We start from the raw sequence: 22,209 nt of genomic DNA, 5'->3' as shown, positions 1-22,209 counted from the left end.
TTCAATGTGCCCCTCTCCACTACAGCTCTTAGTGGGTCCAGTCTCCTGCTGAGCACGGAGCCAGCTTTTTTAACCAGCTTGTCCAAACGCTTGGTGTTTTTGTCTGTCAACCTGCCTCCCCAACATACTGCAGCGTAGAAAAGTGCACTGGCACCACTGTGTGATAGAACATGGTCAACATCTACACACACACATCAAAGGACCTTAGTGTCCACAGGAAGAACAGGTGGCTCTGTCCCTTCTTGTAGAGGGCACCAATGTTAAAAGACCAGTCCAGCTTCTCATCCAAGAGGACCCCCAGACATTTGTAGGTGTGCACCACCTCAATGTCCTCCCCCTGTATGGAGACTGGTTGATGGGGTGACCTCCTCCTTCTGAAATCTACCACCATCTCCCCGGTTTTGGCTGTGGTCAGGCTCAAAGCCATTGCTTCTCATTTAATCCATCTAATTAAAACTCACTTATGTTAGGGTGAACAAAACATCCCAGAAACTGAGTTTGCAATACTTCTGAATGGTGTCAACACATTTCACAAGACATGTAAAAACAGACATATTTGACCAATTTTTCAAAATATAAACAAAATCACCCCTAGAGGGAAATTTTACTGGACCTCACATTTGGAAGAGATTAACTGTAAAAAAAACATGGCTTTTACCTTATAAGTACTGTACTGCTAACAAAGTAAAGGAAGTTCATTTCAAAATTTTGCTATCTATCCAGTGAAATCTATTATTTCCAGACGTGGATGTTGATAACTCTTGTTCATAAAACAAGAACATAAAACATTCAGGATGCCACAGGCCTAATGTCGCCTTTGCTTTTCAAACCCACTTGTGGGTTTTGGGGTTCTCAGGGTATTTTTTAAAAATTCAAAATACAACCATTTAAAGTTGACTGTCCCTCCCCAGTGCTAAAAAAACATTTGAAGTGCCTCCCCCCTTTTAACCACCTCCTCCCCTCTCATAAGTAATAAACAGTCCCTTTCACTTATGGTAAATCAATAAAAAACTGTTGGAGGTGCAAGGTATCCTCCCCTGGCACATTTTTTGAAATAAGCAAGATCTATTTTGATATTTAAAAAAGGGGGCACACCGCCAGGAAAAGCAAACCACACAAATGTTTGTTAGTAGCCCAGAAATGACCACAGATGACAGCGTTCAGCGCAATGTTTATTTTTGAAATATTATTTAAACACAACATAACACATTTTAAAATGTGACATTACACATTAGACAGAACAACAGGAATTATGGCTGCCCTGAGATTAATATTCATGAAGTGAGGTTGTTAGAATCTATCAGGGAATATCACTTGAAGTCTCTGATTACCTGTGATGGTAATGTACAGAAACAAGAACTGCTCATTCAGCAACCATTTTTGTAAAACACAACCTCTTGTTCCTCTGCTATGCTCCTGTCTTTCGCGCTGAGTAGGGACATTTGGACTTCAAAGGTTTTGTCAAAAGCGCTGTAGTCCACACGAAACGCCCCTTTCTCCAGGGAAATGCACGACTCAAATCGGTGGCCCCAGAGCACCTCGTCCTCTGTGTAGGAGGTTCTGGCCTGGCATGTCATACCTGCAGCACAACAAAGCATGAGAGGGGCGGATAAATGTCATTTTATTAGAAAAAGAGGCAATATTTTAAATATTTGCACTGGTATGCAAAGCCTGCTCCTTAATCCTGAGGATTAAGGAGCAGGCCATCGTCTTTCCATCCAAACATGTACTCGTACTTGTGACACCATTTAAAGGTCCAGTGTGTCAGATTTTGGGGGATATATTGGCAGAGATGGAATATGATATGATAAGTATGTTTCTTTTATTGTATAATCACCTGAAAATAAGAATCCTTGTGTTTTTGTCATTTTAGGATGAGATGTATATATTTACATAGAGAGCGGGTCATCGTCTACAGAGAGCGCCATGTTGCACTGCCATGTTTCTACAGTAGCTAAGAACAGACAAACCAAACACTGGCTCTATTTGGGACCATTTACATTTTCCACTGTATTTAAAAGCCCCTCTGCAACAAGAGTGTTGGAAAACACCGCATTGTTCAGTGTTTTTTACTGGTTTAAATCACCTGGTGTTTGTTTTGGAGAGGCAAAGACCTCTGCGGATAATTCAGCTCCACTAAAAGCCTCCCAAACATCTGTATCTGTATCTGTATCAAGTCATCAGAGAAAAAAGGAGAGCTCAGATTAACAGGTGCTTGACTAACGGCCTATCTCCAACATGCCAAACAGCGTTGGACAAACACAAATTTGAACACCGCTTTGTCAGCATTCTGGGATGCTGTGTCAATATACACATGTTATATGCATTGTGTCTTTTCAAAAGCACATGGTTAGGTTTAGAAAAAAGGTCATGGTCTGGCTCAACATTCACACAGGAAGTGAACAGCGGCCTCCTGGGTGAAAGTCCTGGATTTGTTGGACCCATCCACCTTCCCTCCCATCAGCTTCATAAGGACTTTCCAGCTCCTTATATTTTGTTGTCGCCAGCGGTGTTGCAAACAGACCCCTTTGGGTGTTTCGATTAAACTGCCATGAAAGGTGCCATTTTGCATCGGTGTCTGACGTTGAAATCACTGACAAAGCAGCGGTATTTGATGAGCTGGGAATGAGAATGGTATGCCATCTTACAAACTGTTTCTTTCACTGTTTGTCAACTCTTCTTTGAGAACAGAAGGGGATCTGAAAATGCAACATTTTGAAATGTAGCTGTATTACTGTGGACATGACCTTAGCTAGTGGGACAGATCATGACTTCAAAATCTTTCTACAAACCTGAAGCTTCCACGATGCCCTCCAGGATGACAATGATCTCAAAGGTCTCCCTCTTCAAACGCTCGGACCCCACCTCCCAGAAGGGGCTGCTTTCATTGATAACGTGGGTGATGGTCTGGGGCTCCACCAGGAGCAGCCTGTCTGCCCCGGTGTCGTAGCCCAGATTGATCTCCGACTGCTCCAGCGGGATGAACTCGCCTTCCTTTGTCTGCCTGGATTTGATCAGCTTGGCCCGGATCTTGGCGTCCACCATGTGGCTCGCTCTTAGGTCACCGATGCGGAAGAGCATGCACAGCTTCTCGTCACGCTCACATATGACGCAGTGCTTGCTGAAGATCAGCGTCTGGGCTCTCTGCTGTGGTCGGGAGATTTTAACAAACATGCAGCCTACCATCAGAGCATCGATAATGGAGCCAAGGATGGATTGGACCATCAGGAGCACCGTACCCTCGGGGCAGTTAGCTGTCACCATCCTGGAGCCATACCCAATAGTCCTCTGGCTCTCCAACGACAGCAACAGTGCTGAAAGGAAACTGTCTACATTTTGGAAACATGCCTCCCACAGTGGGTCATGAACGTGTGAAATGTCGTCACGCAACCAGGCACCGAAGAGGTAGATCCCACCGAAGGCCACCCAGGTGAGAATGTAGCACATAGTGAAGACGAGAAGGAACCAGCGATACTTGAGGTCCACCAATGTGGTGAAAATATCTGAGAGAAAGCGACTCTTGTCTGCAATATGTCCCAGATTGACCCTGCACTTGCCGTCCTTGGTGACGTAACGCTGGCGCTGATTGCTGGCAGAGACATGCAGTGTGTGCTCGTCCCCCAGCAGCTTACAGCGCTTCTTGTGACTCTTTGCACCATGTAGCTTCTCAATTGCAGAGACGGGGAGGTTGCTGCTGCTGGTGGAGCTTCTCGATTGCCACCTGGAGCTGAAACGCTTGAGATGTCTGCTGCGATGCAAACGCTGAGGCTTTTGGGTGTCTTCTGCTGGTTCCAGAGTCGCTGCTTGGATAGTGTGCGGCTGGTGGGGCTCTTGTTGAGCCAGTGTCAGAGCATGAGAGGACGGGCTGCAGGGACTCTGGGAGGGAGAGGCCGCCTGGGATGGTGGGAGTGATGAGCACTTAGCGTAGCTCAAGTTGTGGATGAGAGAGCCTCTTTTTGTGGTCATCATGGCAGCAACAGTGGATTTAGCTGTAACCTGAAAGAAAGGACAACAATGCAAAATATTCATAAATGAATTATTCAAATTTCTTAAAATTACACCTACTTCTTCTCCCTTATTGAAATATCCAAACATCTACTACACTTTTGTGAGTCAAACTCAGATTTTGAGGAAAATTTCACCCACAAAATGACCATTTGTGTATCAGTTACACACCCCATGTAATGCTGAGTTTGTGTGTGCACGGATGAGTAGCGCATGTGTGCTCATATGCAGAAGTGTTTTAAAACTACAGTTCCAAAAAAAGTTGGAATGCTGTGTAAAATGTAAATAAAAACAGAATGCAATTATTAATTATTATTCAATTGAATACGGTACAGAGACAAGATATTTAATGTTCAAACTGATAATCTTTTGTTTTTTCTAAAGATATTTTTTGGGGCTTTTTAGCCTTTAATGGACAGGGCAGGCAGGTGTGGGGGGGGGGCTGCAGCAGCGGCCTTATACATGGGGCGCCTGCTCTGCCACCGGCGCCCCCAAACTGATAAGTGTTTGGGGACTGAGGACACGAACTGTTGAAGTTTTCTTGCTCAATATACGACTTCAGCATCTCAACAGTCAGGGGTCTCTGTTGTCGTGTCTTGTGCTTCATAATGTTCCACATATGTTCAGTAGGAGACAGGTGTGGACTGCAGGCAGGCCAGTCTGGTACCTGCACTCTGTCACTACGAAGCCATGCTGTTGAAACACATACACAATGTGTTTCATTGTCTCGCTGGAATAAGCAGGGACGTCCCTGAAAAAGACGTCGTCTGGATGGCAGCATATGTTGCTCCAAAACCTGTATGTACCTTTCAGCATTCATGGAGCCCTCACAGATGTGAGGTTACCCATGATGCCATGGGCACTAACACACCTCCATACCATCACAGATACTTTGAATTTTGAGCTGGTAACAATCTGGATGGTTCTTTTCCTCATTAGCCCGGAGGACACGACGTCCATGATGGACTGGTCAGACCACTTTGTGTCAGTCCGTCTCAGACGAGCTCGGGCTCAGAGAAGTGCAGCGATGTGTTTACTGACAGTGGTTTTCTGAAGTTTTCCTGAGCCTATGTGGTAATATCCTTTATACAGTCATGTTGGTTTTTAAAGCAGAGCAGCCTGAGGGGTCAAAGGTCACGAATATTCAATACTGGTTTGCCCCTTACATGCAGAGGTTTCTCCAGATTCTCTGATATCATAGATTCTGGATGTGAAATCATTAAATTCTTTGCAATTGTGTGTTGAAATATGTTGCTCTTAAACTGTTCGACTGTTTGCCCACAAAGGTTTTTACAAAGTGACCATCCTTGCTTGTGTACAACCTTTTGGGGATGCCCCCTTCAGACCCACTCACATTTTTGCACACATGATATCATATAATAAAGACAGCTGTACCTTGTAAGTGTAAGGAGTGTAGCGGACTGACTCAGACTGCGGTCGAGGCAGGTACGCCAGCAGGTGTTTAGCAGTTCGAGCCTGCGTTGGGGGAATGGAGTTCCTGCGAGGCTCGGTCCTGACGGGGCTCCTGATGTGACTGTTGCACTGAATGTTCTGTAGCGTCACAGTGGAGATCATTGCTGAGGTTCTCCAGATGTTGATTTCTCGTCAGGTTCTGCTTCTGTTTGGGCCACAAAATTCAATAATATGACGTCAGATGTGTCAGTTTTCAACGGAGCTGACATGGCAACTAAATCTCTCATTGGTGCTGCTTTCATACTTCTACAAGGGTTTGTGAAAATGGACAAGAATATAATAATTGGTGACTCAACTCAAGAGGTTTTGAGAATGTCATTCAATGGGACATGTACAGTATATTACATTCTCTCAACCTATACAGCTTTCCCTTCCAAGAAAAAATCCCTGAGAGCCTGAGCTGTGCTGGTGTGTGATGACGTGCCGAAAGCAATGTTTACTTCTTTATCAGCACAACACGAAAGTTTCATCCGCCTGAAGTGGGCTGATCAGCGTCTGAGGCCCGGCTCCAGTTTATTACACATACAGGGATTATCACTAATCCTAAAAATTAATCGGAGAAACACCAAAGAACACGATGGATTTGAAAAGATTACTGACTGTATTTGCCTGAAGGCTTAGACCAAGTATTGTCCAGATGTGTCCAAGTGAACTGTGGTAAATTCACTTGTTTCTTCTACAGCACTGTGATTAATGTATCACAACACTGACACGATCGACATCACATGTGTGACCCAGCTGTGTGCTGCAGCTGTTCAGGGGAGCCAATCAGATGGGCAGGATTTTACTGCAAGGGAACTGGTCCTCTTAAAACAAGTCGATTTAATTCTGATGTTCTGGTGCTGTGATTTGTTTTGCTTTTGTATCTCCTGACGTATGGAGGGCGAAATATGTCCTGTCCATACTTACACTCTGAAAAATAATACACTGGGTCAACTTACAAAAAATTTAGGTGTAAATTTGCATGCATCTTTTTAAGTGAGTCCAACTCTGAGTCAATCCTACGAGTCTTTCATAATCTGACAAACTAAGTTAGTTTAGTGCAATCAACATGATTTGCTTTACCTTGAAAACGGTCATTTAATAATATCCAAAATATTTATCCAAAAGTTGATATTTTATTCAAGATAACTCATTTATTTGAATTCTATCCTTCTCAAAAATGTCAAAAATATTTTAGATTTTGACCAACTTCTTAAAATAAGTTGTCAACCTAATAAAACACGTGAATGAAACAATTTTTTAAATACTAAAAACGTCTTTGTCCACTAACCCTATGCATAGTTTTTAGTGTAAACACAAGTGGCAAGGAAAAAGATATGCTCACAGAGACGTCAGATATCCTACATAACTACACAAAATAATTAACATGTGTTATGTGCTATAATTTGTATGTTAACTATCATGTACAAATACACTTAATTTTCCTTTTTTATACCAGCGTAACCTTTGATTCTTCATGATCTGGCTTTGGGTGATAAACACACCTCCGTTACATTCATAACTGGGTTCAAGTGGGAAACCTACAGGTAACACATTCACAATAACACTAATAAACTGGAGTTTTAATCATAAAAGTGTACAACAGTATAAAGTGATATTATTGAAAGTAAAAATACATTATGCAGTAATGTTATTTCCTAACTAAGCTCCTTAGAAAGCAGGGAAAATAGGAATTCCCTCATGATTAATTTTAAATATCTGTGTGCCATTCTTTTAATTTGTACAGCACTTTGGTCGACTGCAGTTGTTTTTAAATGTGCTATATAAATAAACTTTATTTGGTTTTATTTGATTTAGTAAAAACTTCAAATACGTTAAATTGCCGGCAGACAAATGTCACATGATGTTTGCATGTTTAGCTGACTTTATAGTGCTCATTGACGAATACTAAGAGTTACTGCAGTTAGGTAGAAGAGTACCAACTGTACACATTAGTAGCAAATCAGTCAAAGAAACCTCTTGAAATTAAAATATTCAGAGCAGACAAGAGTTGTTTAATCAATCAGATGGTGGACAGAAAATAATCACAAATTGTTTTAATGACTGATTGGTTCTTTAAGTAATGTGATAAACTGTATAAAGTTGTTTTGGGGTTTCTTATTGGACATTTGAAGATGTCACTTTGGAATCTGAGAAACGGGATTCACCATTTTTTACTATTTTCTGATTAAACAATTAATCAATTAATAGAGAAAATAATCAACAATAGAATTAATATTGATAATAAATTGGTATTCTTATCTCTAAAATTGCAGCCGTAAAATAAAGCAACACCAAAAACACATATATTGCACCACTGTGTATCACTCAGCTTAATTACACAACATAATCGAGTTAACTTAAGTACTTGAGGTAGTAAATCATTTAAGTTTAAAACAGGACAGTCGTAACTAAGGTCACACTGTTACACGTACTTCAGACTGCAAAAAAATAAAATAAAATCTGGTAGTTATGAATACTATTAACATATTCTGGAAATATTAACATCTTTGCATCAATAAAATGTCCAATATCCATATTTTTACCACTGATTTGTCCACTGAATAGATCATTACATAAAGAGAAATGAATGGCAAACCTCTGTGAAGCATATCTTCAGATGAATATAGCTGCTGCCAGACGTTAACCTCCTTGTTGGAGTCATCAGCTTTGATCAGATGAAGGAGGAGACGTAGAGCGAGTGAGGAGCTGCTGTTGTGACTGTCCAGCTGTTTCTGTGTCTCCTCCCCCCCCGCGTCATTCACTGAGACAATGCTGACAAAACTCCAAACACTGCATGTTTTGTCTGTTGCAGCTCCACAGACAATGTGACAATAAAATAACTATTAGAATGTATGATAATGAACTTAAATTAAAATACCGCTTTTCTTAACAAAGTTAGAACTGTTTTACCTGCCTGAAACAGGTCTATAAAAGATTAATAAAGTCATAGAATAAGACGAAGGAAATTCAAGGCCTCATTGATAATGTCAACAGAACTGCCTTGCAGTTGTGTCTCCGCCAGCCTGTCAAGCTGCTGTTAGTTTCCATCCATGTCAGTGAAAACATGGATGCTTCACACACAGAAGATCTATACAATCAGCACATTTTCAAGTTACCAAGTCACCAATTCAGTATCTGACCAAATGTCTCCCCTTGCGTTCCTGAGATATGATACAGAATAATGGACAGAAAAGTGTTTTATGCAGAACATTATGATGTCACAGTGAAGTTGGCCTTTGACCTTTTGGATATAAAATGCCATCACTTCATTATTTTCTCCTGTTGAACATTTGTGTGAGGTTTTGTCATAATAAGCGCAAGAATTCTTGAGTTATGGCCAAAAACATTTTGTGAGCTCAGAGTGACCTTTGATGTTCAACCACCAAATTCTAACCAGTTCATCGCTGAGTCCAAGTGGACGTTTGTGCCAAATTTGAAGAAATTCTTCAAGGCCTTCTTGAGATATCGTGTTCACAAGAATGAGACCTATGGCCAACAAATTCTAATCAGTTCATTGCTGAGTCCAAGTGGACGTTTGTGCCAAATGTGAAGGAATTCCCCCGAGGCGTTTTTGAGATATTGATTCACAGTGTTATCGCTGTATGTGTTCTTTGCTACTGTCCCTTTTCCATCCATTGTAGATCTGCCCAGATGAGCTGCCTTGCTTGCTTGTTTTATTTGTTAATAAATCCCATGGATTTGATTGTTTTAAAGGTGTCTTATGTGGTTGTTTTGGGTGAGTGTTAGAGTTTTGCTCGGCTCATAAGGCTGCTCACGGGTGGGGCATGACAGAGCACTTTAAGCAGTCTTACTAAGAGCGAGAAGCCCTTTTTCTTCAGCACTGCAATGTTCTTTTGTCTTGTTTTGAACAGCAGAAATTTAGGTTAGAAACGTGTCTTTTGTCTCACATTTGTTTTTCTTTTTGTTAGGGAAGTTCAGGGTCCATGAGTGTATTTTGTTTGTCGCTTTGGGCACTGCTCTAGTCTGAATTTAAATAAACTGCTTACTTTGTTGTCTAAAATGCTGTGTAACTGGCCTTTAATGGGAGTGGGAAGAGTGGGGATTGACAGCATGTTATGTCTAGGTTACCCTAGACCGGGGACATAACAAGAATGGGACAGACACATGAACCTGAAAATGTAATGCCTCTAGACACGACTATCACTGGCACGGACGCATATAAACATTACATTTCTTACAGCCCCAGGAGTTCAGATGTTTCTCCCACATGCACTGACAGCATGCAGCTGAACCAGGTGCTTCCTGGACTTGAAACGTTATGACGGGATTAAGCTACGATTTCTCCCCAACAACATAAAAAGCATTGTGTACTGACAGTATGGCTCGAACATCATCATCATATTCATCAAATACAAACAGTTTGGAAAAGGTTCTGAAAAGTTGAGTCTTTTGGTTTATTTGGACCAGTAATAAATACATTGTAGAAGACTTCTAATTAATGGCTTGCACAATAAAAACTATTGACAAGAGATGAAAGGTCCAGAGGATCTTAGACAGAACTAAATGGTTGTTGAGAGATGTTTGGGCTCAAACAAACAAACCCGAATGACCTCCTGAAATGACATCAGTATAGAAAAGCGAAGACAAGCTGCAGATGAAGTTTGATTAACAATGTTCAGCAAAGTTAACCCTGGCTACAACACACACGTCAACAGATGGCGGGCCGCTGGTTACACAACCTTCAGTTGGCTTTGTTGTGGTAAAGCCCCAAAGCTATATGACTGCTGATGTAAAGAAGCTGTGGTGTAATCTCTGTGGGACTAATTGCAGTCTGAATGCCGAGGAGGAACACATCCCACAGATTGATTACAACCAGCTTATATATGCACAGCGACAGCACCTCAGTCACACAGCAACGATGTCTCTGAGACAAACTGTTCATCCTACTTACATGTAAATGCATATTTAATGCAACAGAAAACGGAAATGAATAAAGGCATGACTCATATTTTCCTCAGAGGAAAAAGTGCTATAGTGTCGTTCATTTGATTTTGGTTAGAGCTACAGCTCTCCTCTCTGTGTTCTGGAACAAGGCTCGGATCAGATTCTTCACCTCCGAACTGGAGAACTCCAACGCCAGCGGACCTTTACTGTCAGCCCACCTGTGGAGAGGAACAAAGACAAATCAGCCAATCACACACATCGATGAAAAACAAAAGTATGATGGTGACCAGAAGCCCTTTTATTGAATGTTAAAGAGGCACTGACATAAACGTAAGATACTGTGGCAGTGAGTTTGAAGTTAGATTAGCTCAAGGACTAAAAGTCAGGAGATCTCGACCTTAGCTGCTTCAGCTTTGACCACCCTTATGAAAAAAAACAAAAAAAACAAACCCTGTGTCTTGCTAACTGCAGTCTTTAGAGTTGCACAGTGTCACTTATGCCCAGGTCAGACCAAAGATTCACGACGAGACAAAACCATTTTAGAACGTTGCAAAGAAAAGTCGCAGCAGTGTGAACTGGCCGGTCTGAGCTCGACTCAAGCCGGCTGATGGCGTCACCTGCAACTCAACTGGTCAAATCGTGATCGTATTTCTACTTTATCATCATGTTTTCTTCTTACCTGTCAACAATCTCCTGCAGGTTGGCTCGCAGCACGATGACCAGCTCCTTGAAGGTACTCCACTTCCTCATGTAGAGAGGCACTTCCTCCTGATACTTCTTGTTCTTGTTTTCCTCGGCCAGAGGGATGAAGACCAGCGGACCTTCCTCGATGATGGTTTGGCACAGTGTGTGGAGGTGCTCCCCGTCCTCAGAGGAAATATCCTGCAGATGGTAAAGTGAGAATTAAAATCCTTATTGATCATCAGTAATGTAAAACTTGGCGTGTACAACAGATCCTCTTCAAATCTCACCAAGACACGTTAACTGTTCTGTTTGTGAACTTAACAAATTTGTGTATTTCATCACAGCCCAGTCACCAGATGAAAACCTGCTGGGATAGTACCATCGAAACCTGGTATTTTAAACCAAAGCATGATCTTTCCAAACTCAGACCTCTTTCAGTGCTCAAGAAAAGCCCTTTATTTATGTTGAGGGACTGTGATTTAAAAAAGGAGAGACAAACCTCCAGCATCATGATTTTGGCGATGACCTCCGTGATGGCTGTGTTGAGGAGGTTGCCCATGGCTTTACAATAGATGCTGACTGGTAGGACATCCTGCCACACTGTGCCCAACTGCTTCAACTGGTGGATGACCTGCAAACGAGCAAACAAACCATCACTGTATGAGTGAGAAGCAGTGCACACATGAAAAAATTAACAGCTTTGTGCAGTCATAGATACATCCTGAAATCTGAAAAAGTGAAGCGCTCAATTCCCATTTTCATACTACTAGGACTGCCCCCTAATAGTCAACCAAACTTTAGTCGACCAGAAACGTCATTAGTTGGCAAAATGTGAAACTCTATTTGGAGCTGCGCCTTGTCAAAATAAATCCAAACCTATATAACTGGACCCTGTGGGAGTTTAATTTGAAAGAACAGACACAGGAAGTGTCCACGCTCAGCAGTCAGACAGGAGTCAGGTTAATTTCCAGGGCTGGTACCTGTGGTTATTCCACAGGCTAGTTAATAACATGTCGGGCAGGAAATCCAAAGTGTGGGATCATTTTGAGAAGGTGAAGGACGAACCCAAGGTGATATGTAAACTCATCTTCATTGGTCGACTACAAACATGACGTATCATCTGAAACATGGAAGTAGCTACATGCCCATTAGCCCACAGCGTCATTAACAGGCGGCTCGCTCAGTGTGTGACGTGCACTTGTAGATAAAATATAGGCCTATATTAATGAAGGTTCATTAGTACGGTTTTGTATTTCTCTGTAATGTAGCACAGTGTTAACAATGTTACTGATACTATTCTTTCTCACACCTTCAACTCAAACCACCAAAATATATCATTTAATCATTACATTCATATCAGAAACATGCAGGCGACTAGTCGACTGATGGACCTAAATGATGACTGTTGGCTGACTAGGAAAATTCTTCGTCGGGGGGCAGCCCTACATGCTACACTCTTGCTATTACATCAAAATTACATATTATTTTCAGGGCCTTTCCTCTCACCTGTCTTACTGCTTTGCTCGCTGCAATGTAGTTGTCTTCATCATCCAGGTTGCAGAAATTGTGAGCAGTGGAAAGTCTCTCCAACAGTTCAGCTCTCTGAACGTTCATCTGAGCCAAGAAACACTGAGCACCTGAAGGAAAAAGACAACAAGGTGCTCAGCATATTTCGAGGGGAATCTGCAGATTTGATGTTGATATTTCATATGAAGAAGCGCAAATTCTGTTTCTTTACCCAGTTTCCTGAATCCGGGCACCATGTCAACAAATGTGGCAACGCCCTCGCTGAGGGGCTGCGGCAGGTGAGATCTGAAATGGTGGCCCAGGGTGAGCAGGTGGTGGGCCAGGTACATGCAGTTGTTGTGCTGGATGGCAGCCAGGTGAGGGAACTTGAGCAGGTTCTCCCTGGATGGAGTCGCAGACAAACAAGAGACAACAGTTAGCACCTGCAGGGGAAATGTGTCAGTGTGATCTTGCTGTGTTGGATAATGGAAACATCCTTACTTGTGGTACGTCGGTACGACATCGTAGAACAGCTGGAAGATGTTTCTCACAGTGAAGAAGAGTTGTAATGCACTGGAAAGAACAAATACAGGAAGACTGGTTGTATTCTTTAACACTTACTGATGATGCTCTGACATGATTCAAACATTCCCACCCAGTGGCCAAAAAATAAAACAAACTATTGAGATACAGTATAAAAATGGCAGGATCTGGTGAAGACAATGCAATGTAACAACGAGGGGCAATTATGCACCGTCCATTTACGTCCACTAAGTATGTTTGTTTTTGCCTCTGACAGACTTAGACTATTATTGTAAGTGTGAGACAACAAAATGAAAATGATCCCTACAGAGACAGACCTTTTTATTAACGCGAAAGATCTTTAGTGTTCGACAAGAAACTGCCCTGAAATTGCATTTGCCAAATCCACCATATTCCATTTAAATCAGTCAGACGTTATTTGTGTAGCACTTTTCATACACACAAAACTACAACACAAGTGCTTTATATAGTACCAAAATACCACAGTAGGGTCTCTGAGCACTGTAACATACCATTGTGTGGAGCTTCCGACGGCTTCGCACAAGGTGTTGAGCGCCAGCTCCATCAGCTGCTGCACTGACTCGCTGATGCGACAGGCTGGCAGACACAGACTCCACGCAGACAGCTGCTTTGCGTTCTCCATCGTCAGCTCATCCTTTGTGCTCTCTTGTTTTACCTTCTGTTCTGAAGCTGGAGGAGGTAGCTTGGGAAGACGCAGCTTGTAGTCTGGTGTGATCTAACAGAGGAAGATTGAAAAAAAAAAAGGAAGCAAATTACAATTAGATAAGAAATCAAAGAGCATCTGGAGATTTATGGGGACAATTCATGCTAAGCTGAACTACAGTATAGTGCAATCGAATGGCGATTTAGCGCACAAGTTTAACCTGTGATAGCTTAGTGTAACATGATTTGAAATGCATCCACAAATACCAAATTCCCGACAGCAAAAAAATGATCGGTGTAACAGAATACCATGATGGGGAGCCAGAGAAAATCAGTGTAACCTATTCCAAGAGCAGAATGAAGAAGCAGAGGCACAAATGTGGTATTTGGGTTGTGTTAAAACAGAAAGAGGCTGCTTTAATTCTTCACTTTTACAATAGTGAGAAAAGGCTTCAAGGTTGGGGACTATTGTTGCTAACTTAGGTAAAAGTCTTGTTAACGTTTGCTACTAAGACTTTGACCTTGTAAAAAACATGCATGTAAAATGTTTCCTGTTTTCCATTTCTAGCTACAGCAGATTCTCCAGCTGATTCACACTCAGCTCGAGCTGACACATACTTTAACAGTGTTGTGCATCTTAGAGGTCATGAGTTTGCGCGCCGCCACGATGACATCTTTGCACTTCTTGCTGGCAAAGTGACAGTTGACGTCTCTTGCATATTTGAGCAGGTCAGTGGAGTCGCCCTGTAGATACTCCATCTCCTTCAGAGACTTTTCAAACTCCTCAGTTTCTTGGATCACCTGGAACACATCCAATAAAGAATATATTCAGTAAAAATGTAACTGTGTGTGCGTTACAACATCATTATAATAAACAAACTGCTGTTGTTCATACAGTGTTGTATTTCTCCAGCTGGCTGCTGTTGGTGGGGATGGAGTAGAGCAGACACTCATGGATGATGCACTGGGAAATTTCCTCCCAAATCAGCTCCCCCAAGATGGCTGAGAGCTTTTTGTCTCCAATGGACACATCTGAAAAATAACAGACATGTGACTCACCTTATATTTGTAATTTTAAAATTGTCCACCTGCTGACTTTTTGGTTTCTACTGCTTCTACTGATCTGACTGGTTTGAGAATGAGAAGCATAAATTACACAAACACCTGCTGAGTGCTTTAGACGGCAGTGGCGAAACAGGCTGCAATGAAAAAACAAAACAAAACAACAACAACAAAAAAACACTACTGAGGGATGTGACTGAGTTTACTTGGATCAAAAGTCTTTGTTTTTGCCTCTGACAGGCTCAGATTGTTATTTTAAGTGTCTGACAACATTATGAAAAGGATCCCTACAGAGACAGACCTTTTTGTTTAACCAGAAACAGCCCCAAAACTGACATCGCCAAACCCACCAGATTCTATTTAAATAAAGTTACTTTAGTGTGTACAGAGGCAGAATATTTTCACATCTAACTGGGTGAATTAAGGGTGAATTTCAATAAAACCACAGCTGGTTATTGACGTAACACTGGAGAGACAAACCAAGATAGATTTTGTGAGTTTTTTGTTTCTCCAAACTTTGAATTAAGTCTGTTTTGTGTTGATGAAAATCAGTTTCACTTTTGAAACCTGAGCAAATTGGATTGATTTCTTTTAAAAACATGGGAAGAAGGCAAAGAGCAACAGAAGAAGAAATGAACCCGAAAATTGCAAAAAAAAAAAAAAAAGAGAGAAAATTAAAAACAAGAAAATTAGTGAGGAGAAAAATGAAAAAGAAAGAAAGTTAAGAACAAACAAACAATGAAATGACCTGGAAATATTATAATAAAAATATAATATATATATACTTTATATAAAATATAAAAAATATACATTTATATTTAAGCATAAATTATATATTATATATAATTATTAGAAAATATACTATAATAATATATTGTTGTACTAAAAATTATTATTATATTAAACATATCATTATTAAATCATATTTAATTATCATATTAATATAATTCTATTAAAAAATAAATTAAAAAATATTTAAAAACATTTTTGAATAATAATAATAATAATAATGATGATAATAATAATTTTCTAAATCTATTTTTATTTTGTTTTTCGCAATTCTTACCAAGTTGCTTGTTGCCTTTTCCCACAAGTTTCTTAAAGAAATTGCATAAAGGTGTCTGAAAGCAGCACAAGAAAAGTGATTTCATAGAGTTGCACAGAGTCTGTTGGGTTAGGCAATTTTGGGCCAGAGTCCTGCACTGGGTCGGGTACCCGCAAAAACAGCTGATTTGTGGGTGGTTTAAAAAAAAAGTTTTTTCCCGGGTTCGGATCTGGGTGGAAAAAATAATATGCGGGTCGGAACGCGGGTTTTAGATAAACACATCAGTCATTAGTTCGGTAAACTACAGATAACTATCATTATTTACTCTCTGAGGATCGCCTCCGCTATTTCGCAACGGTCATAGGTTCAGCTGTTTACACACGTTTCACCATCTAATAACACAATTTGTGATTGGACGACAGAACAACATGGCTGCCACCGTCTAACAAGCGCCACTTCCAAAACAGTAAATAATTATTTAGGTATTTGAGAAATAATAAGTGGATAAAATGTACAACTATCACTTTATAATGTTTCTGAAGTGTTTCCCTGATGGATTACTTCTCTCCTTGATGGATTCTAAAAACACTTGACGGCTCGTAACTGCTGAACGTCGCTCTGGACAGAAGGTAAGTCTATTATTAACGTTACACATGTAAAGTTCCTTTACATAGATTAAAAGTTTAAACGCATTAAATGTAACAAACGAGTGCTTTTACACTCGTATGGGAGAAGAACACAGAGGGTTCATGATGGAGCTGAAGTCAGGTTTTTATTGTGAGAGCTGCTTCATTCAGGTCGTTGTTTACTCACTGGCACCTTAACTGTGGCGATATGCTGTTCAATATTCAGCCAATATGACCCAAAATGATTACTTTAAATCCAGGTTACGGGTCGGGCTGCGGGTCGTGTTTCAACGGGTCGGACCGGGTTGCAGTACTAATTGGCCTGATGCGCGGGTTTGCGGTTCGGGTGCGGGTTTGTACGTCCCCGGGTCGGGTCAGGTCGGATCTTGAAAACTGGACCTGTGCAGGACTCTGTTTTGGGGCTGTTTCTGGTTGAACAAACAATATCTTACTCTTTAACTAAAAGGTCTACCTCTGTGTGAATCACTCCCATAATGCTGTCAGAGACTTTGAACAACAATCTGAGCCTGTCAGTGACAAGTGTGGTGACACTGCAGCCTGTCTCACTGCTGCTGGCTGCAGCGTTCTCGCTCAATACTGGACCAAGTTCAAAAACTTTTGTTCTGTCACTTAGACAGAAAAATGTAGGAAAACATGGTCAAGGTTGGTGATCACCAAAGCTACCCTATAAAGCATGACATCATTTCCACATGGGCCCAGCTGGACCGTACCTAGCAGGTGAGAGTGCAGTGTCCTGAGCACCAGGAGCAGTTTGCTGTAGACTTGTGAAGGAGTGGATCTCTCCTCAGGGCTCTCCTCCAAACACTGTAAAGCCAGGACGGTTCCCTCACCCGGCTGCTCTGTTACCCTCACCGACAGTGACGGGTACATCACCAACGGCTTCATCATGGTCTTCAACAGCACCTGACCTGCATGACAACAGCAGAAACCAACACTGAGCAGGTTCTGACCTGGGATACATTGAGCTTTAGAGTTAGATCGATAGATTAACTGAGACAATTAATCAGCTGATACGAGTTTATTACAGATACATGAGTTTAAATGCACATATCAGCTGATAAAGTAAAAGAACCTGCAGTGCAGAAATGCTTAAAATATGCTCATGGACAGTGTCTTCCACAGAGCGCTGACTAGTTACTGGTTTTAGCTGTAACATGTCCCACTCAGCACAAACTATGTTGGCTACACCTCTAACAAATGTGTTGCAAACATCAAATTAACTGAAATAATTTGTTTGGAAAGTATAAAAAATGAACACATTCTTTATATTTTAGTGAAAGTACGACATGTTTAACAGACAGCAGTGTTGCTTGCTCTTACTGAAGAGTTTGATCTTGTGCTGAAGGTCTCCCTGGACGGCCAGAGCTTGCAGGACGCAGCGCAGCAGAGCAGGTGGTTTCTCTTCACCGTCCTTATTGCATGCATGGCTCAGGTTCAGCTCCACCTTCAGGAAGGACTTCAGACCTGCAGGCTCTGGTGGTACACATCCAGCAGTCACTCCTAGATAGATAAGAGATAGATAGGTTTTTGAAATATACAAATAAGTAAAAGACCAGTTTATGAAATGCAACAATTTTGCACAATCTGGGTGGAAGGGATCCCAAATCACTTCTAGGAAATGACTGGAATTAATGCAGTCACTGGGTGAAAGGTGAGGGTGAGTATTGCTCTGCAGCCTGTACAATCCTCTGTATGAATGCTATCACATGCGTACATATATGTAGACAGAAAAAAGCAATTCTGCGACTCAGCACAGTCCATAACAGAGTACACTTCATACAGTTGTATTCGCACCACACCTGACACACATTTTGAAAAAGCTTTCAGAGGACGTTTTACCCTTTGAGGACGGTAATCTCCAGATGACGAGGCGCTTCCATTCATCTCCCAGGTGGTAAATTAAGTTTTCTCTCTGCACTGTCAGCTCAGAGCTGAGAGCACTGAGCAGCGGCAGCTGGGAGGTCTTCCATTCCTTCAGTGAGTCCACACTGGACCTTGCCTGGAAAAGTTAAATCAGTAGGGCGGGGTATTGTTAAAAAACATGCGATACCAGTACCCTTTAAGTGATACAGATACCAACAGAGTCAGCATTTGAATCGTTTTTTTCTGTGACTCAGTGACCAATGAAATCTTGCTGACTAATGACCTTTCTGGTCGATTAACGTTTGGTCGACTATTAGGGGGCAGGCCTAACAGCCATTGAACATTTTGGTGGCATCTCAGCACACTGAGCTGCATACTCTGTCAAATCGGAGTTCCCACACATTTTCATGGACAAAATCTAAAAACTTTTCCATGACTTTTCAGACCTTTCTTTAATTTCTCGACCCACTTACTCAGCGCTTTTAATAAATTCAGCTAGCTGGCATACACGGAGGGAGAGACAGAACGTGAGGTGAAAATGGAGAAATATACTTCATGGTAAACAAAATGTCACATCAACGTACATTAGAACTATGACACGTGTCGTTACATTACATAATGTGGAAGATTACTGTCACAATTTTATTACACACAACAGAATTCCATGACCTTTCCAAAACTTTCAACGATTTTTAATGATTCCATGACTTTTGCAGGCCTGGAAAATGCGATTGTGAAATTCCATGACCTTTCCAGGTTTTCCAGGACTGTGGGAACCCTGTATATGTGGCCACAAAAAGGATCGGATGCAGGTGTTTGAGTGGAGAAGTTTCAATACTACTTGGTGCTGTGTAATTTCTGTTGATACAAATCAGTATCAGTCAGTAGTTAACCTGCACTTAAGGAACCAGGTTAAGTCAAGTCAGTTTTATTTATGGAGCCCAGTAACACAAATCACACATTTGCCTCAAGGGGCTTTACGATCGTACAGCATACAACATCATCTGTCCTCTGATTCAGTTAAGGAGTGGAGGTAAGGTTGTGGTGACATGATGTCAGCAGCTCTTACCTGTTCCAGCTGGTTGGCTGCATCAACATACTTCTTGTCCATTAAAGCTTTGTTGAAATCCTCCATCGCACTGTGAAACTGAGTCACACACAGAATAGAATACATGACAGACACAGGAACATTTAAACATGAAACTTATGGATGCTCAAAATATCTCTGTTTCTCTGCTGATACAACTCTAAGACTTAGACTTTCACACTGCAGACAGTGTGTGTAATAACTGTTATTATGAGACCATTATCTAAAGAAAAATAAACAGAATTACAATCATTTTCTCTCACGTGACATTAACATCCTTATGATTTAAGTGTGTGGAGAAGCAAGTTTCTTGTATTTTATAAAATGCGAGTTACGTTCAAAAAGAACCACCACTGGCGGTAAACCACTGAGATTAGCCACTGCGACTAACCGCAGACAGTAAATGACACTAACTAGCTTACTTCTGCTTCCACTCTCACTGGAAGGTGCACCCAGAATCATCTCTACAGTAGCACCCTCAACAATAAGGTGGATATAATTTAACTGTACCTCTTTTAGGTGTCCGAGCATTGTTATGATGATAGTGTTTTTCTCCAGCTGCTGCTTCAGCTTTGCATACTCAGCCACAGCCACATGGATATTCTGCTGCACCTGTGGTGACAAACAGCAAGCAGCTAAAAGTTATGACACTGCGGTGAAACTGCCTCGAGTAAAACTGAACCCAGTCTGTTTTATCAGCTGGTTTATAAACAGTTTCACACATACCTCAGTCTCAATGCAGTTTTTAAGGACATCCATTTCTTTGGAGACCTCATCAACCTGCACCAATAGCTCCTCAGATCCATTAAGACTCGGGAGGAAGTCACTGTACTTCTTGTTTATCATGTCACACACTTCTTCCTATAGAGTCAAAAAACATGAAGAAATCAGAGTCAACAGATAAATGTCTTTTGTCTGTTACAATTACTAAAATAATTAAAAGAAAAAGCAGCAAATCCTCATATTTGTGAAGCTGCGACCATGAAATGTTTTTGCATGATGATTATCAAAATACATTTATTAACTCTTCGTGTGTTTTCTTTTCACACATCTGTAAAGTAACTACTACAAAAGCTAAAGTTGTCATATAATGTACTGGAGTAAAAATGTAGTCTAGTGGAGTTTAATTATAAAATTTATGGACATAGATTTGTCTCAGTATCATTTGTGCAAGGAGACGGACAATCCTTATGTAAATGTGTCATCTGTAAAAAATAGAACAACTTCCACAATTATTATTATTTAAACAAAAAAAAAAAAAAAAGATTCATAAACTCACAAAAATTATAAATATAGAAATATATAAAAATGGAAATCATCAAGCATAAAATTAGGATTTCCTGCTTCAAACAGGATTCACAAGTCCTGATCTGAAAGTTGTAAACGTTAGGGATATATTCCCAAATGCTTAATATTTATTTGTAAATTAATTAAATACATTCACAGATTTTTCTATATGTGTTGGTGTTTTTGCAGATCTGTTTTATATTTGCAAAACAGTTTATGACTTAACACACGGGTTGTCGATCTGTTTACACAAATAATATTGAGACAAATTTATCTCCATAAAAGAAGCATGAAAATGACAGACTCAAGTAAGGTACAAGTACCTCAAATTTGTAATCAAGTACAGTACTTAAGTAAATGTACTTAGTTACAATTCACCACTGACTTCCTCCAATAATCCGACCCACTGTGAGACAACCCCAAGCATCGCCAATATAAAGTTATTTTCTCAAAATTTCAAACACGTCCCAACATTGTAGTTTTACTGAATATAACAGAGCCACGTAGTCAGGTGTCACCACTGAGTCTGCATATCATATGGCTAGCTAGGAGGCTTTAGCTATATTAGCTCTGTTTAGCTGCTGATGTGACAAGTATTTATTAACTGGGTGTTATTTCAGGGAGCACCGTAAAAGTCCAGCTAACGTTAGCCAAAGGATAAGAGAAGTTTCATGCCTTCCAGTGTCAGCGCCGCTAACTGCTAACTGCTAACTGCTAACGCTGGTTCAAACTTTAGTTAGCTTAACGCAGCTAATGCTAAGCTAGCTAGTGGATTACCTTCGTATCTTCCACCTTGCGCGACATTTTGCTGATTTTACTGGACAAGTCTTCTTTCTCCAGTTTGCCGGAGCTGGCGAGCACCTCGGTTACAAACGACGCCATGCTGTATCTGTACAGTAACTTTATAATCGTGTTGCTAAAGTGTGACAGATCAGCACAACAACATCTCAGGACCCGCCAGGTGGTCTAATTGGCTCCGAGACATCGGCGACTGGACGCCCCGCCCCTCTGTCTTCTTCTTTGTTTTTTATTTGTTGTTAAAGCATTACCGCTACCGCCACCGCCACCTTCTGCTGAATGCAAAAACCTCACCCACTAAATTAAGGGCTAGGGCTTTTTTTTGTAAACCTTATTCATTTTTTATGCCAAACAGTTCCATTGCATTTTAATCTTTCATAAGTTTAAGGGCTTTAAAATACAAAAGAAACATGTTATTTACTTTGTGACGTGAATAATACTTTTCTGAAAGATCTGTGAAATTCCATTTCTTTTAGATACTATGGGGTATAAGATATAATTAAATATATTTCTTTGGGATTTTTTTTTTATCTCATTAAAGTTCATCCTCGAACTAAAGGTTGGAGAAAAGGGGCGATAGTCGTAGAATTTGTTCAAATTCCTTTGATTACGGATATAACAGTGCTGGGGTGGCTTGAGTTATAGATTTAAAGATG

At 40.8% G+C, this 22,209-nt stretch overlaps 2 protein-coding genes across 2 annotated transcripts; both read right to left on the bottom strand.

Moving 5' to 3' along the window:
- Positions 1 to 1,182: 1,182 nt before the first annotated feature.
- LOC126388352 (G protein-activated inward rectifier potassium channel 3-like) lies at positions 1,183 to 8,387 on the bottom strand. Its single transcript, XM_050041456.1, has 4 exons — positions 8,060 to 8,387; positions 5,401 to 5,623; positions 2,793 to 3,996; positions 1,183 to 1,579 (listed from the first exon to the last, which is right to left on the bottom strand). Exons 2-4 carry the CDS (start codon positions 5,578 to 5,580, stop codon positions 1,368 to 1,370), a joined length of 1,596 nt encoding a protein of 531 aa, XP_049897413.1. The 5' UTR covers positions 5,581 to 5,623; positions 8,060 to 8,387; the 3' UTR covers positions 1,183 to 1,367.
- Positions 8,388 to 9,829: 1,442 nt separating this feature from the next.
- On the bottom strand, positions 9,830 to 21,732 carry zw10 (zw10 kinetochore protein). The gene is made up of 16 exons (XM_050041448.1): positions 21,533 to 21,732; positions 20,195 to 20,329; positions 19,979 to 20,080; positions 19,451 to 19,528; positions 18,358 to 18,517; positions 17,839 to 18,018; positions 17,229 to 17,426; positions 14,660 to 14,796; positions 14,383 to 14,565; positions 13,614 to 13,837; positions 13,060 to 13,131; positions 12,791 to 12,960; positions 12,559 to 12,689; positions 11,552 to 11,683; positions 11,048 to 11,250; positions 9,830 to 10,586 (listed from the first exon to the last, which is right to left on the bottom strand). The coding sequence occupies exons 1-16, from the start codon at positions 21,635 to 21,637 to the stop codon at positions 10,466 to 10,468; spliced, it is 2,331 nt and encodes a 776-aa protein (XP_049897405.1). The 5' UTR covers positions 21,638 to 21,732; the 3' UTR covers positions 9,830 to 10,465.
- Between the last annotated feature and the right edge of the window lie 477 nt (positions 21,733 to 22,209).

Source organism: Epinephelus moara, chromosome 3 (assembly GCF_006386435.1).
Source record: "Epinephelus moara isolate mb chromosome 3, YSFRI_EMoa_1.0, whole genome shotgun sequence".
NCBI classification, from domain to species: domain Eukaryota; kingdom Metazoa; phylum Chordata; class Actinopteri; order Perciformes; family Serranidae; genus Epinephelus; species Epinephelus moara.
This window is presented reverse-complemented; position numbering and strand designations above follow the sequence as displayed.

What these genes read in the sequence shown, in the direction of transcription:
- LOC126388352 (XM_050041456.1), bottom strand. Translation starts at nt 5,580, where the DNA reads ATGATCTCCACTGTGACGCTACAGAACATTCAGTGCAACAGTCACATC. An exon ending in ACACTCCTTACACTTACAAG is followed by an intron (nt 3,997 to 5,400) that starts GTACAGCTGTCT and finishes CCTTTCTTTCAG; the next exon opens with GTTACAGCTAAATCCACTGT. An exon ending in GGGCATCGTGGAAGCTTCAG is followed by an intron (nt 1,580 to 2,792) that starts GTTTGTAGAAAG and finishes GTTGTGCTGCAG; the next exon opens with GTATGACATGCCAGGCCAGA.
- zw10 (XM_050041448.1), bottom strand. Translation starts at nt 21,637, where the DNA reads ATGGCGTCGTTTGTAACCGAGGTGCTCGCCAGCTCCGGCAAACTGGAG. An exon ending in GCCCGGATTCAGGAAACTGG is followed by an intron (nt 12,690 to 12,790) that starts GTAAAGAAACAG and finishes TTTTTCCTTCAG; the next exon opens with GTGCTCAGTGTTTCTTGGCT. An exon ending in CCAAAATCATGATGCTGGAG is followed by an intron (nt 11,251 to 11,551) that starts GTTTGTCTCTCC and finishes TACCATCTGCAG; the next exon opens with GATATTTCCTCTGAGGACGG.